The 14,057-nt window shown below is 55.9% G+C and overlaps 1 protein-coding gene across 3 annotated transcripts in view; it reads left to right on the forward strand.

Moving 5' to 3' along the window:
- Window positions 1-14,057, forward strand: part of PPP6R2 (protein phosphatase 6 regulatory subunit 2) — a 42,742-nt gene that overhangs the window by 18,314 nt on the left and 10,371 nt on the right. For all 3 annotated transcript variants that reach the window (XM_041405570.1, XM_041405572.1, XM_041405571.1), the window contains exons 8-18: window positions 179-305; window positions 878-1,030; window positions 1,737-1,958; window positions 3,798-3,862; window positions 7,185-7,300; window positions 8,102-8,187; window positions 8,480-8,560; window positions 8,915-9,012; window positions 10,920-10,977; window positions 11,836-11,963; window positions 12,791-12,945. In XM_041405570.1, the coding sequence (XP_041261504.1) occupies window positions 179-305; window positions 878-1,030; window positions 1,737-1,958; window positions 3,798-3,862; window positions 7,185-7,300; window positions 8,102-8,187; window positions 8,480-8,560; window positions 8,915-9,012; window positions 10,920-10,977; window positions 11,836-11,963; window positions 12,791-12,945 (1,289 nt within the window). The remainder of the gene's footprint in view (window positions 1-178; window positions 306-877; window positions 1,031-1,736; window positions 1,959-3,797; window positions 3,863-7,184; window positions 7,301-8,101; window positions 8,188-8,479; window positions 8,561-8,914; window positions 9,013-10,919; window positions 10,978-11,835; window positions 11,964-12,790; window positions 12,946-14,057) is intronic.

The raw sequence follows: 14,057 nt of genomic DNA on the forward strand, positions 1-14,057 counted from the left end.
ATGGTTTTAGTGGAATTGCTGATTAAACACCAAGTTGGGCTGGTTTAATACCATAAAGTCCCAGAGTCCCAGGATGGACTGGGTTGGGAGGGACCTCGAGGGCCCTGGTGTCACTTGGTTGTTCAGAATGGGAAGAGGGATGATGAGTGACGCCGAGTGAATCCCGGTGTTCCCTCAGGGTGGAAGGCCTGATGGACTCGTACACTCAGGGATTCGAGAGGTCTTACACTGTCAACAGCAGCATCCTGCACGGCATCGAGCCCCGGCTCAAGGACTTCCACCAGCTGCTGCTGCGCCCGCCCAAGGTAGCGCCGGCCTCCAGACTGCTCCAGCACGGACACCTGGCCAGGGAGGGGAAATCCACACCGAATTCTGCAACTCTGGCACGCAGCAATCTGCAGCACGAGTCTGAGGGTCGTGTTCAGGGAAATCTTTGGGGCTGGGGGATTGAGTGGAGATGGGAAGGGATGGAGAGGAAGAAACTTGGAGTGGATAGTTGGATTTTAGTCTTCTGATTCGGAAGTTAAATCTCCCAGTGACCCCAGAACCGTCCTCTTGGGAAGGCGGTCTGGGTTTCCCTGCTGAGAACATTCCTGAAATGGGTGGGTTCTGTTAAATCTGAGAATTCCAGCTGGGGTTGTTAGGGATCATCCAGTGCTACTCCACTGGAGCAGGTGACACAAGGACACGTCCAGCTGGGATTGGGATGTCTGCAGAGCGGGGGAATCAGGCCCTCCCTGTGCAGGGCTCCGGGGCTGTGCCCCCTCCATGGAAAGTTCTTCCCGTGGTTGGATTTAGGGCCAAGGCCCTGTAGAACCGTGGTGCAGGTGCGCCGTGGGAATGTTGCGCTCCCCTGACTGCCCTCCCTGCTCCCCAGAAACCGGCGATCCTGACCACGCTGGGGGTGCTGGAGGAGCCGCTGGGGAACGCGCGGCTGCACGGCTCGCGGCTGATCGCGGCGCTGCTGCACGCCAACACCCCCAGCATCAACCAGGAGCTCTGCAGGCTCGGCACCATGGACTTGTTACTCGTGAGTGTCCGGGGCACCGGGAGCGGGGCCTGGGATCCCTTCTGCGCAGGGCTTGTGCCAGGGGGCCAGAGGCTCATACCTGCCTTGCCTGCTCCAGCGAGGGGCAAATCCCTGGAGGAGCTTTTGTGATCCGAATCCAACTGCTTGGGGTTTTGGACTGAGCCTCCAATTCCGTGTCAGCTCAGTGGAGAAGGTGTGAAATGGTCTGTGCTGTGTGTGTGAGCTCCTGGAACGATGAGAGATGAATTTTCTCCCAGGATCCCTGAGGCTGGAAGAAGCCTCTCAGAACCAGTGGAGCCTTTAGAGAATTAATTCCACCCTTAGCAGTGATTTAGTTCCTGTTTTTCCTAGGCTTCATTAAGCCCCAGCAGAGTTAGGTTGTTTAATTCAGTGTGCCTGTGCTGTGAGTGCTATCTGTGAGAGGATTCCTTAGTGCTCCATTTATTGGGAATATTCACTGATTTCCCAGCAGACTGAGCACCCTGGGAATGCAGAGCCCAGCCTGCACTGAGTGCTGGCATGTAGCAGGAAAACTGTTTGAGTGGAATTGCTTGATCAAACAACAGCTTGGGCAACAATTTAATATCCCAGAGTCCCAGAATCCTGGGATGGGTTGAATTGGGAAGATCCTTAAAGATCCTTGATATCTTTAACACCAGGAAAATTTATCCCGAGTAAACACTTCCATCTCTCATTTCTCCTCCAGGATTTATTTTTTAAATACACGTGGAATAACTTTTTGCATTTCCAAGTGGAGCTGTCCATAGCGGCCATCCTGTCCCACTCGGTGCACGAGGGGAAGCCCAGCCCGGGGGAGCCGGGCAGCAAAGAGGAGGCTCCGAGCGGGAGCGCGGCCCCGGAGCCCGCGGAGCCCGCGGAGCCCGCGGAGCCCCCGGCCGGAGCCACCGAGAACGTCATGGTCACCCACGTGAGAGCCGGGCTGGGGCCAGGGCCACAGGGTCACTGGGGTGGGGCCGGGGCCACCAGGGTTCTGGGGTCACAGGGTCACTGGGCTGGGGTCACCAGGGTCCCTGGGATGGACTGGGGTCACCAGGGTCCCTGGGATGGACTGGGGTCACCAGGGTCCCTGGGATGGACTGGGGTCACCAGGGTCCCTGGGATGGACTGGGGTCACCAGGGTCCCTGGGATGGACTGGGGTCACCAGGGTCCCTGGGATGGACTGGGGTCACCAGGGTCCCTGGGATGGACTGGGGTCACCAGGGTCCCTGGGATGGACTGGGGTCACCAGGGTCCCTGGGATGGACTGGGGTCACCAGGGTCCCTGGGATGGACTGGGGTCACCAGGGTCCCTGGGATGGACTGGGGTCACCAGGGTCCCTGGGATGGACTGGGGTCACCAGGGTCCCTGGGATGGACTGGGGTCACCAGGGTCCCTGGGATGGACTGGGGTCACCAGGGTCCCTGGGATGGACTGGGGTCACCAGGGTCCCTGGGATGGACTGGGGTCACCAGGGTCCCTGGGATGGACTGGGGTCACCAGGGTCCCTGGGATGGACTGGGGTCACCAGGGTCCCTGGGATGGACTGGGGTCACCAGGGTCCCTGGGATGGACTGGGGTCACCAGGGTCCCTGGGATGGACTGGGGTCACCAGGGTCCCTGGGATGGACTGGGGTCACCAGGGTCCCTGGGATGGACTGGGGTCACCAGGGTCCCTGGGATGGACTGGGGTCACCAGGGTCCCTGGGATGGACTGGGGTCACCAGGGTCCCTGGGATGGACTGGGGTCACCAGGGTCCCTGGGATGGACTGGGGTCACCAGGGTCCCTGGGATGGACTGGGGTCACCAGGGTCCCTGGGATGGACTGGGGTCACCAGGGTCCCTGGGATGGACTGGGGTCACCAGGGTCCCTGGGATGGACTGGGGTCACCAGGGTCCCTGGGATGGACTGGGGTCACCAGGGTCCCTGGGATGGACTGGGGTCACCAGGGTCCCTGGGATGGACTGGGGTCACCAGGGTCCCTGGGATGGACTGGGGTCACCAGGGTCCCTGGGATGGACTGGGGTCACCAGGGTCACTGGGCTGGGTCTGGGGTCACTGGGGTGGGACTGGGGTCACCAGGGTCCCTGGGATGGACTGGGGTCACCAGGAGATCTCTGGGGTGGGCTGTTCCAAGGCAGGCATTTGTCTCAATGTAGACTTATTATTTATTTTTATATGTAATTTTTAGTGGGTTTTGTTATAATTTACTGCCTTAGAAAATTGTTTTTATTATTTATTATCAAATTTTAGTGGGCTTTATTATTATCTATTTTTAGTGGGCTGTGTTATTATTCATTATCATTTGTAGTGGTTCTCATGGAGCTGTGGTTGCTTTTGTGCCTTTATTTGCAGCATCCCATTAAAAGTCCCCTCATTTAATGACCCTATGAATCCCTTGGTATTTATTAAAATTATCCTTATTTATTATTAAAATTATCCCCGTTTATTACTAAAATTCCGTTTTTTAAAGTAAAAATTACTACAAATTTTGGACAAACAACTAAGCAAGCCCATTCCAGCTGTTAGTGGCCAGGCCTCAGTGTGGTGGTTGGAAAATGCCAGCAGTGCTTTAATTCCTGCTGCTGGGAGGCTCAGGAGCAGCCTGGGGATGCTCCAGGTGTTCTGCTGGGATCCTCTGGGGGATAACCAGGAAGGGGCTGGGCTCTTGGGCAGGGGGAGGGCTGAGCTCTGAGCTCCTGAGGAGCAGGGGGACCCACAGTTCTCCTCTGGGAAATCCTGAATATCCTCCCTTTCTCCCCACAGCTGTTCCAGAAGTGCTGCCTGGTGCAGAGGATATTGGACGCCTGGGAAGCCAATGACAAAATCCAGTAAGGAGCTGCTGGCCAGGGGCTGCACGTTGACTTTGGAATATTCCTGGAGAATTTCTATTTTAATGGTGTCCAAACACACTTGGGTTTGGGTTGGGATTTGGAACTGGGGTGGTTTGCATGCTGACAAGCCACATTGCCAAGCAGACAGGCATGATGGGTTTTATAGGTGTTTCCAACTCCATCCCAAGCACTCACTGCTTTCCTGCTGTCTCAGGGAATTCCATGGAATACTCACTTTTTACATTTTTTTTTTGTTTGTTTTAAATGTACAGTTTTATTCTTCCCAGAGTACAAAACTGCTGGAAGTCAGGGTGGCCAAGCATTTGTGGCCTGGATTTCCTATTTTAGCTTTATAAACCCCTTGGATTTTGTGCTGATTGGGCTGATAAGAACTAAATATTCTAAAAGAACTAAAACATTAAAGTGGAAATATTCCAGAGGCTTCAGTTTCCGTGTCCAGCTCAGTGTTTGGTCCTCCCTCTCTATTTTGAGCTCCTGGTGGCTTCCAAGGGCTTTGGAGTCTCACTGGAATTGTTTAGGTCATAATTGGTGGATAGAGATCTGGATTACATTTTTTTTTTTTGTTGGTGTGGTTTGGGTTTTTGGGTTTTTGGTTCTTTTTACAGCCCCTTGTCCACATGAGGAATTTTGCTGGGCATTTCCTTGCCCAGTTCTGTAGGACCAAAAATATCCCTGGGTGCTGCTTGGGAGTTTTTCCTGATTAAACCAGAAAGGAGCCAGAGCTCATCCCTGTTTCCTGCCAGAGTTCCAGTCACCACCACACTGGAAAGAATCTGAATGGAAGGAAAAAAAATAGAGATTTAAGCAGGGGAGTCTCAGCTGGGGCTTTGGGAAGGTGGAGTTTCCAGGAAGGTCCTTGGCCACTCCCAGTGGGAGATGGAGGCCAGCAGGGGCTGCCCCTGGATCCCTGGCAGTGCCCAAGGCCAGGCTGGACACTGGGGCTGGAGCAGCCTGGGACAGTGGCAGTGTCCCTGCCATGGCAGGGTGGCACTGAGGGGCTCTGGGGTCCCTTCCCACCCAAACCAGTCCCTGAGCTGGTTTGGAGCACGGCTTCACTCTGCAGGAGGGGAAGCAGTGGGGAGCCAGAGCAGGGACTCGGGGCTGGGAACTGGTTTTATCCCAGGGGGAATCCCATGGTTGGATGGGAATGTCTTCTGTTCTGGGGGAGTCACTCTGAATCCCAGTCCCACCCTGGAGCTCTGCCAGTGGCTGTGCTGTAGATCTTGACTTGGAGAGTTTTCATCCCTGGGAATTACAGTCAGATCTATTCCTGCATCTTTTCCATGCTTAGCTCCTTGTTTGGAGCCCCTCCCATGTTACCTGAGCAGGAGGAGGGATCAGGAGGGAACAGGGCAAAATGAGGGAAGGTCCCTGTGCTGGGGGTGAGCTCAACCCATCTAGCCAGAGCAGGGCTGATCCCTGTGTGGGGCTGGAATTCTGTGGCCATTGCGGCTGGAATGCTGTTGCCATTGGGGCTGGAATTCTGTGGCCATTGCGGCTGGAATGCTGTTGCCATTGGGGCTGGAATTCTGTGGCCATTGCGGCTGGAATGCTGTTGCCATTGGGGCTGGAATTCTGTGGCCATTGCGGCTGGAATGCTGTTGCCATTGGGGCTGGAATTCTGTGGCCATTGCGGCTGGAATGCTGTTGCCATTGGGGCTGGAATTCTGTGGCCATTGCGGCTGGAATGCTGTTGCCATTGGGGCTGGAATTCTGTGGCCATTGCGGCTGGAATGCTGTTGCCATTGGGGCTGGAATTCTGTGGCCATTGCGGCTGGAATGCTGTTGCCATTGGGGCTGGAATTCTGTGGCCATTGCGGCTGGAATGCTGTTGCCATTGGGGCTGGAATTCTGTGGCCATTGCGGCTGGAATGCTGTTGCCATTGGGGCTGGAATTCTGTGGCCATTGCGGCTGGAATGCTGTTGCCATTGGGGCTGGAATTCTGTGGCCATTGCGGCTGGAATGCTGTTGCCATTGGGGCTGGAATTCTGTGGCCATTGCGGCTGGAATGCTGTTGCCATTGGGGCTGGAATTCTGTGGCCATTGCGGCTGGAATGCTGTTGCCATTGGGGCTGGAATTCTGTGGCCATTGCGGCTGGAATGCTGTTGCCATTGGGGCTGGAATTCTGTGGCCATTGCGGCTGGAATGCTGTTGCCATTGGGGCTGGAATTCTGTGGCCATTGCGGCTGGAATGCTGTTGCCATTGGGGCTGGAATTCTGTGGCCATTGCGGCTGGAATGCTGTTGCCATTGGGGCTGGAATTCTGTGGCCATTGCGGCTGGAATGCTGTTGCCATTGGGGCTGGAATTCTGTGGCCATTGCGGCTGGAATGCTGTTGCCATTGGGGCTGGAATTCTGTGGCCATTGCGGCTGGAATGCTGTTGCCATTGGGGCTGGAATTCTGTGGCCATTGCGGCTGGAATGCTGTTGCCATTGGGGCTGGAATTCTGTGGCCATTGCGGCTGGAATGCTGTTGCCATTGGGGCTGGAATTCTGTGGCCATTGGGGCTGGAATGCTGTGGTCAGTGGGGCAGGAATGCTGCGGCCATTGGGGTTGGAATTCTGTGGCCATTGGGGCAGGAATGCTGTGGCCATTGGGGCTGGAATTCTGTGGTCAGTGGGGCAGGAATGCTGGGGCCTTTCCCAGGGCTCTGTCCTGGCTCCATGGTTATCCTGTCTCCGTGGGCATCCCGTCCCAAGTCTGTGGGTGTTCTGGCTCCATGGGTATCCCATCCCAGCTCTGTGGGTATCCTGGTTCCCTGGGTATCCTGGTTCCCTGGGTATCCTGGTTCCCTGGGTATCCCAGCTCTGTGGTTATCCTGGATCCCTGGGTATCCCGGCTCTGTGGGTATCCTGGTTCCCTGGGTATCCTGGTTCCCTGGGTATCCTGGATCCCTGGGTATCCTGGATCCCTGGGTATCCCAGCTCTGTGGTTATCCTGGCTCCGTGGGTATACTGGTTCCCTGGGTATCCTGGTTCCATGGGTATCCCAGCTCTGTGGTTATCCTGGCTCCATGGGTATCCTGGATCCCTGGGTATCCCAGCTCTGTGGTTATCCTGGTTCCCTGGGTATCCTGGTTCCCTGGGTGTCCCAGCTCCGTGGGTGTCCCGGCTCTGTGGGTATCCTGGCTCTGTGGGTGTCCTGGTTCCCTGGGTATCTCGGCTCTGTGGTTATCCTGGTTCCCTGGGTATCCTGGATCCCTGGGTATCCTGGTTCCCTGGGTATCCCGGATCCGTGGGTGTCCCGGCTCCGTGGGTGTCCCGGCTCCGTGGGTAGCGGCTGCTCTCTGTTCCAGGGCAGAGGGCGGCAGGAGGAGAGGGAACATGGGGCACCTGACCCGCATCGCCAACGCCGTGGTGCACAACATGGAGAAGGGCCCCATGCAGGCCCAGATCAGTGACTTCATCAAAGGTACTCCTCCTTCTCCAGCTCCCCCTCACTGCTCTCCAGGGAATTATAACCCTTGGGAGCTCCTGGGAGGACTCACTGCAGGTATTTGCTCAAGGTCCTTTCCCGTTGGAAAGGGTTCCCAGGGAAATCCCACAGTATCCCATCATTTAAAGTATGGTGAGACCTCGTTAGGCTGCTCTTGGTTTTCACACAGGGAGGTTAAGATTGGACAGTGGAAGGTGTCCCTGCCATGGTAGGGTGGCACTGGATGGGCTTTGAGATCCCATCCCACCCAACTCATTCCCTGATTCCATGACTCTGGAAGAAAGAGACACGAGGTTAAGTGTCCCCAGAGGCCCCAGATGTGCTCATCAGGGATATTCCCATTGCCAGGCTGTGTCCATCCTGCCCTCCCTGGATCCACTTGGAGAACTGGTTTTGTCCCATGGGTATAGGTGGGAGGAAGGAAGATTTTCCGTTTTCCACATTTTCTGTTCCTACTGCTTAGCCCCTGCCAGGCTGGGAGGGAGCACAGCTGGGCAGGGACAATCTGGGGGCACAATATTCTGCTGTGTCTGCTTTTATTATTTCTCCATTTCCCTGCCTCAGCCCTCAGGTTCTGCTCACCTTTGGGCTCCCAAACGTGCTGGGATGGGAGGGATGAGAGGGAAGGGCCCCCCCAGTCCCCAGGAGAAAAGGGAAGGCCCAGGCACAGCTGGAGCCCTGCTCGGGGTTGTTCCCAGCAGGGTGAGAGAAGCTGTGAGTCCCAGGGAGTTCAGCTGGCTCACAGCTCCCATGGTTCCTGTGTCCCTCTCGTTCCAGAGCTGCCTGAGGACTGCAGGGGCAGGTGGGAGAGTTTTGTGGAGGAGACGCTGACGGAGACGAACCGGAGAAACACGGTGGATTTGGTGAGTGGGTCACTCCAGTGCCTGCTGGGCTTCCCCTAACGGAAGAAAGGGATATTCCTGGTTTTTCTCATTTTCCTTCTTTTGCTGAAGAACGCTTCAAGGCAGAGTAGAAAGCATTTCCATGAACATGTTTCGTAACAGTCCTTCAGCAGAGCTGATCCGTGGTGCTGAGCTGGTCCCTGGGATTCCTTGGGGCAGCTCTTGCCTGGGCAGGAGCTTGGGCTTGGTGGAGCTGAAACATCGGAGCTTTTCCAGCTTTCCCTGGTTCCCTGACTGGTTTGTGCTTTCCCAGGTGAGCACCCACCACCTGCACTCCTCCAGCGAGGATGAGGACATTGAAAGCGCTTTTCCCAACGAGCTCACTCTCCAGCAGGTGAGTTGGGAACATCTTCACTATTCCCGGGAAACTCGCTGCTCTGGTTGCCTTTGGTGCATCCTGCTGTGGAGCAGCTTCCTGAACTCTGCTCCCAGTCTGTGTTCAGCTCCTCTGGGCTTTCCCAGAGCAGTTGCATGGCCTGGGATCCACCTGGGAGCAGGGCAGGATGCATCAGGATGGGAATCCCAGAGCTCTGTGTGACCCTGCTCTGGGAAAGGGTCGGAGTGAGAATTTCACACTCTTCCCTGGGATTTTAGTGCTTTTCTGGAGGAGCTGCTTCCATGCAGCTCCACTGTTTCTGGCATGTCTCTGCACACCCTACTGATGGATTTTTTTGGGATCCCTTGCCAGGCCTTCTCCGAGTACCAGATCCAGCAGATGACGGCCAATTTCGTGGATCAGTTTGGCTTCAACGACGAGGAGTTCGCAGACCAGGATGACAACATCAAGTGAGTCTGGGGGTGTTTGGTGATGGCACCGAGTGAGTCTGGGGGTGATTGCATTTCAGCCTCTTTGCATCCCATCCTCCCTCTGCTTCAGGTTTACAAATGAGCCTTGTTATCCCTCCTCAGGTTGTAAACAGCTCCTTGTTTTCCAGGAGCCCAGCCCGATCTCCAGAACCAGGTGGAGAAGCAAGGAAAAGTATTCCTTCATTTCAAAGAGGGATATTTGAAATAAAGCAGGCAACTGTTGTCCAGCCCTGGTCTGGAATGAGTTTAAAGGCAAAGCATGAGAGCAAACTCTGGGCAGTTAAACAGATCTTTTCCAAGGAATTAAATCCTTATGGGAAGGGGCAGTGAAGGGACAGCTCTGATGGAATCCATGGAAAATGCAGCCATTTTCCCTCTCCTGAGGAAGGGAGCAGGGATAATCAGGAGCAGTGGCAGTTCAGGGAGACAGGGAAGGGGATTCAGTGTTACACAGCTTGCTGAATCCAGAGCTCAGAATTGGCTGCTTTTACAGAATTCCTTGAATCCCATTAAAGCTGCAGCTCATCCTCTCTCCTTAGAAATGTACCTGGCACTGGGATTATCCCAGTGGCCATAACAGTCCTGAAACTGGGACCAGTTATGGACAGAGCAGTGCTCAAGGGGATCCCAGTGCTCCTGGGTTTGTCTCCATCCCAGAAATTCCTTGGGATCTAAGGCAGCACCCCTGCCCTTCCCATCCAGGGTTTTTCCTGAGCCTTAGAGATGTCAGAAACTCGGTAAGGCCAAAAAGTTCCAGAATAGAATCAGAGTTGAATTGAACAGAAATTATTCAGTTATACACATAAAGATTTTTATAAAATAAAATAAAAAAAATAGGCTTCTCACTGCTGGCAAATACAGCCCCATGTGAGTGAGGGGCAGGGAGGAGTTAAATCCCTGAGGAGCTGCCCCGGGGGCCTTGTGCCCCTGTAAAACGAACACAAAGCTGGAAAAAGTCTGTGCTTGGGATGCTATGGCTCTTGTTTGTGATTGGAAAAGGAGAATGTCCTGCAAAACCTGGAATATTCTGGGAGTGGTGCTCCCTGCCAGCTGTTTCCAGCTGTTGGACACGGGGCTGGAAGTGATTTAGAATATTTAAGGAGTGTCAGTCAGGTGTCAGTGTCCCTGGGATTGCAGGAGTGTTGAACAGGAGAGCCTTTCAAAGAAAATGACACTGGAAAAGCTGCAGCTCCATGAGTAGGGAGAGTGAGCTCTTCCTGGATCCAGGCTCTGGGAATTGGGAATTTCTGGGCCTGCAGCACCCTCTGCTGTTCCCACCAGGGGCTCCCCTGGCTTGGACTGGGAATTGGGTCATCCTGGGATATTCATATCCTGGGATATTCACAGAGCAGCCACACCTCGGGCTTTGAGCCACTCCTGCACTGAGATCCACAGAATCCCAGAATCCCTGAGGTTGGAGAAGCCCTCCCAGCCCATCCAGTCCCAGCTGTGCCCAATGCCCACCTTGTCCCCAGCCCAGAGCCCTGAGTGCCACCTCCAGGACTTCCTTGGACACCTCCAGGGATGGGCACTGCAAAGCTCCCTGGGCAGCCCCTGCCAAGGCCTGAGCCCCTTTCCATGGGGAAATTCCTGCTGATTCCACCCTGAGCTGCCCTGGCCCAGGCTGAGGCCGTTCCCTCTGCTCCTGTCCCTGTTCCCTGGAGCACAGCCCGACCCCCCAGCTATCCTCCAGGAAGCCCCTCCAGAGCCCCCCTGCCACAGGCTGGGAATGTTCTAGGCTGGAATAACCCTTCCCTCGGTGAGGGCACACTGTGGGCAGGAGTGGCTGTGCAGGGTTCCCAGCCCAGGGGTGGCTCTGGCTCTGCTGCTGTCCCTCAGGAAGCTGGGGCCACCCCTGAGGCTCTTCCCTCCCTCCTCCCTCCCAGCGCTCCCTTCGACCGCATCGCCGAGATCAACTTCAACATCGACGCCGACGACGACAGCGTGAGTGGGGGTCCGGGCTGGGGCTGGAGTGACTGTGGCTCTGCAAAGGTGCTGCTTGCATTCTGAGAGAGCAGAGCTTTGGGGGGTTTGGGCAGTGCAGAGGGGCTGAGAGCCAGGGCACTGCTCGGCCCCTCAGGGGCTCCTCCCAGGAAATGTTCCCTCTGAGGCAGCACCCCCGGCACCGAGGGAATCTTCCTCCCTCCCTGCAGTGCCAGTCTGTTCTTAGAATCAGGGAATCCTGGGATGGTTTGGGTGGGAAGGGACCCCAGAGCCCCTGCAGTGCCCCCCTGCCATGGCAGGGACACTGCCACTGTGCCAGGCTGCTCCAGCCCCAGTGTCCAGCCTGGCCTTGGGCACTGCCAGGGATGCAGGGGCAGCCCCAGCTGCTCTGGCAATTCCAGCCCAGCCAGGAATTCCTCATGGCCAAGATGCCATCCATGGCTGCCCTCTGGCACTGGGAGCCATTCCCTGTGTCCTGTCCATCCCTTGTCCCCAGTCCCTCTGCAGCTCTCCTGGAGCCCCTCCAGGCCCTGCCAGGGGCTCTGAGATGCCCCTGTATTCCTCTCCTGTCCAGGTGAGCACCCCCAGCTCTCACAGCTTTAGATCATCTTTCCAGACACAGATTAGGGAAGCATAGGCAGAGATGGGTTTCTCATGGATCCAAACATTGCCAGGCTGTTCCTGGCCTTTCCTGGCTTATTGCCCCAAAGCAAAGCAGCAGCTGGACTGTGGTGATCCCAGGTGGTCCCAGGTGATCCCAGCTCCTGAGCAAAGCTGGGTTTGGTCAGCCCTGAGACTTGGGCTTAAAGCAGTGTCTCCAGAGCACCTCTGGAGTGTGATTTCCCTGTGGTCCTGCAGCCCAACGCCTCCCTGTTCGAGGCCTGCTGCAACGAGCGCATCCAGCAGTTCGACGACAACGAGGAGGAGGAGGATATCTGGGAGGAGAAGGACATCTCCTACGCAACCCAGGTCAAGTCCAGGACACGGTAAGGTGGAAGCAGAACCCCGATTTTCCCCCTGCTGCTGGGAATCTGCACGTTTCCATCCAGCCCAGGAGGAATTCCTTGGGGTTTGTGTCATTTTGGAGCTGTGAGGTTTTATCTGACACAACCCCGAGCACTTTCCCTGCCTCTTGTGCTGGGGGTTCTCCTGAACTGGAGACAGATCCAGTTCAAGGGAATTAACAATGGGATTTAAACCTAATTAATGAGTCTCTCATCAAACACATTAAAAACCCTCACCCTTAGTGTGAAACAGTTGGAATTTGCTCCTTCTCATCCTGGAGAGGAGGAGGAGGAGGAGGAGGAGGTGAGACTGAGGGGAGTGGGCAGAACATTCTTTCTCAGAACATTCAAATCAGAAAAGTGAGAACAAGAGGCCTCCCAGGGGCATCTCAGGCTTTGAAATAATTTTTCATCCCTTTGACAGAGCCACTCATTAAAATAAAGTTATTTCCATAATTCCCAATCTGCAGTGTGATCAAAGGAAACAGGGAAAACATCCAAGACTTCACTGTGTCCTTGCCAAGCATCAAAAGCCCCAGGTCCTGCCTGGGCACAGGGTGGTCCCCTCTCTGAGCACTGGTTTGTGTGGTGTCCCCAGCCCTGGCTCTGTCCTGCAGCTCCAGGGAATGCCGCCACCAAAGCCCTCGAGAATCTGGGGGAATCACCCTGAGCACCCACAATTTCCCTGAGCAGCTGGGGGAAATATTTTGGGGGGAAACAACCCTGGCAAAGGCTCTGGGCTGTTTCCCCAGGGACGGGGAGGAGGAGCTGAGGGATCCAGGTGTGGCTCATTCCCAGTTCCCGTTCAGGTTTGGAGCATCACAGACGTCAGAGAGCTCCAAGAGTGACCTGGAGAACGGGGACCACGACGGCAGCGTGGACTCGGAGGAGGAGGAGGAGCGGCCGCCACCCTCCCCGCGCAAGGGCAGCACCCCGGAGCAGAAGGACTCGGACTCCTGCCAAGGTTGGGAGCGCCTCCCTGCGTCTGCAGGGGTCACAGCAGCACTCAATACACACTGCCAGCTCCCCTGGAGAGGCCCCAGTTCCTCCTGGCCAGGGGAAACGGGGATGCCAGGGCTCGCTTTGTGCCTCTGGAGCCTCTGGAGCTGCAGCCCTGCCCAAAACAGCCCTTGTGCCAGGCAGCCCCACAGGGAGAATCCCAGAGAAAGGGTCCCTGCCCATGGCAGGGCTTGGAATGAGAGGAGCTGTAAGGTCCCCTCACACCCCAGCCTTTCCATGGTGGCTCCCTGAATCCCAGCTCCTTCAGTGCAAATTCAATCAAAGCAGCAGTGCAGGGATGTGACCTGAACTCCTCCCGTCCCAGGACAGGAGTTGTGTGCCCACCTTTGCCAGCTGTCTCCACACCCTCATCCCTGCCTGTTCTGCTTTTCCAGCTGTGTTCTGCCTGTGGCAAGCCCATCCCTACACTGACTGGAGCAGGAGTGCAGAGGGACAGGCTTTTCCTGGAATCCCAGGAATGGGTTTGGGTGGGAAGGGACCTCAGAGCCCCTCAGTGTCACCCTGCCATGGCAGGGACACTGCCACTGTGCCAGGCTGCTCCAGCCCCAGTGTCCAGCCTGGCCTTGGCCACTGCCAGGGATGCAGGGGCAGCCCCAGCTGCTCTGGCAATTCCAGCCCAGCCCCTGCTCACCCTCCCAGCCAGGAATTCCTTCCCAAGATCCCAGCTAAACCTGGGGATGGAAGCCATTCCCTGCATCTTGTCCCTCCAGGCCCCTGTAAGTTGTCTTTTTCCATCTTGTCTGCTCCCTTCAGGGATTTTCCCAACTCTCTGTGTAAATGACACCATGGGAACGCTGGACACACATGGTGCTGTCAGCAGAACAGTTCCAAGGGACAAAAAATGTTTCCAACCTTCTATTTTTCGACGCTTTTTGAGTTTTATACCATTTTTTTTCCTCTGGGTGCTGCCTTTGTGTTGTCACTGTGAGCACCAGGCAGGGTTATCCCAGGATCCTGCTCTCTGCACCCCTTGGGAAGTGTCAGATAATTCCAGTCCATTGGGAAGAACCTCCCAGTTCCAGTGGGCTCTGTGAGGCAGCCCAGTCACCCTCTGGA

The sequence above is a fragment of the Onychostruthus taczanowskii genome, unplaced genomic scaffold, assembly GCF_017590055.1.
Source record: "Onychostruthus taczanowskii isolate IOZ18803 unplaced genomic scaffold, ASM1759005v1 scaffold235, whole genome shotgun sequence".
NCBI lineage: Eukaryota > Metazoa > Chordata > Aves > Passeriformes > Passeridae > Onychostruthus > Onychostruthus taczanowskii.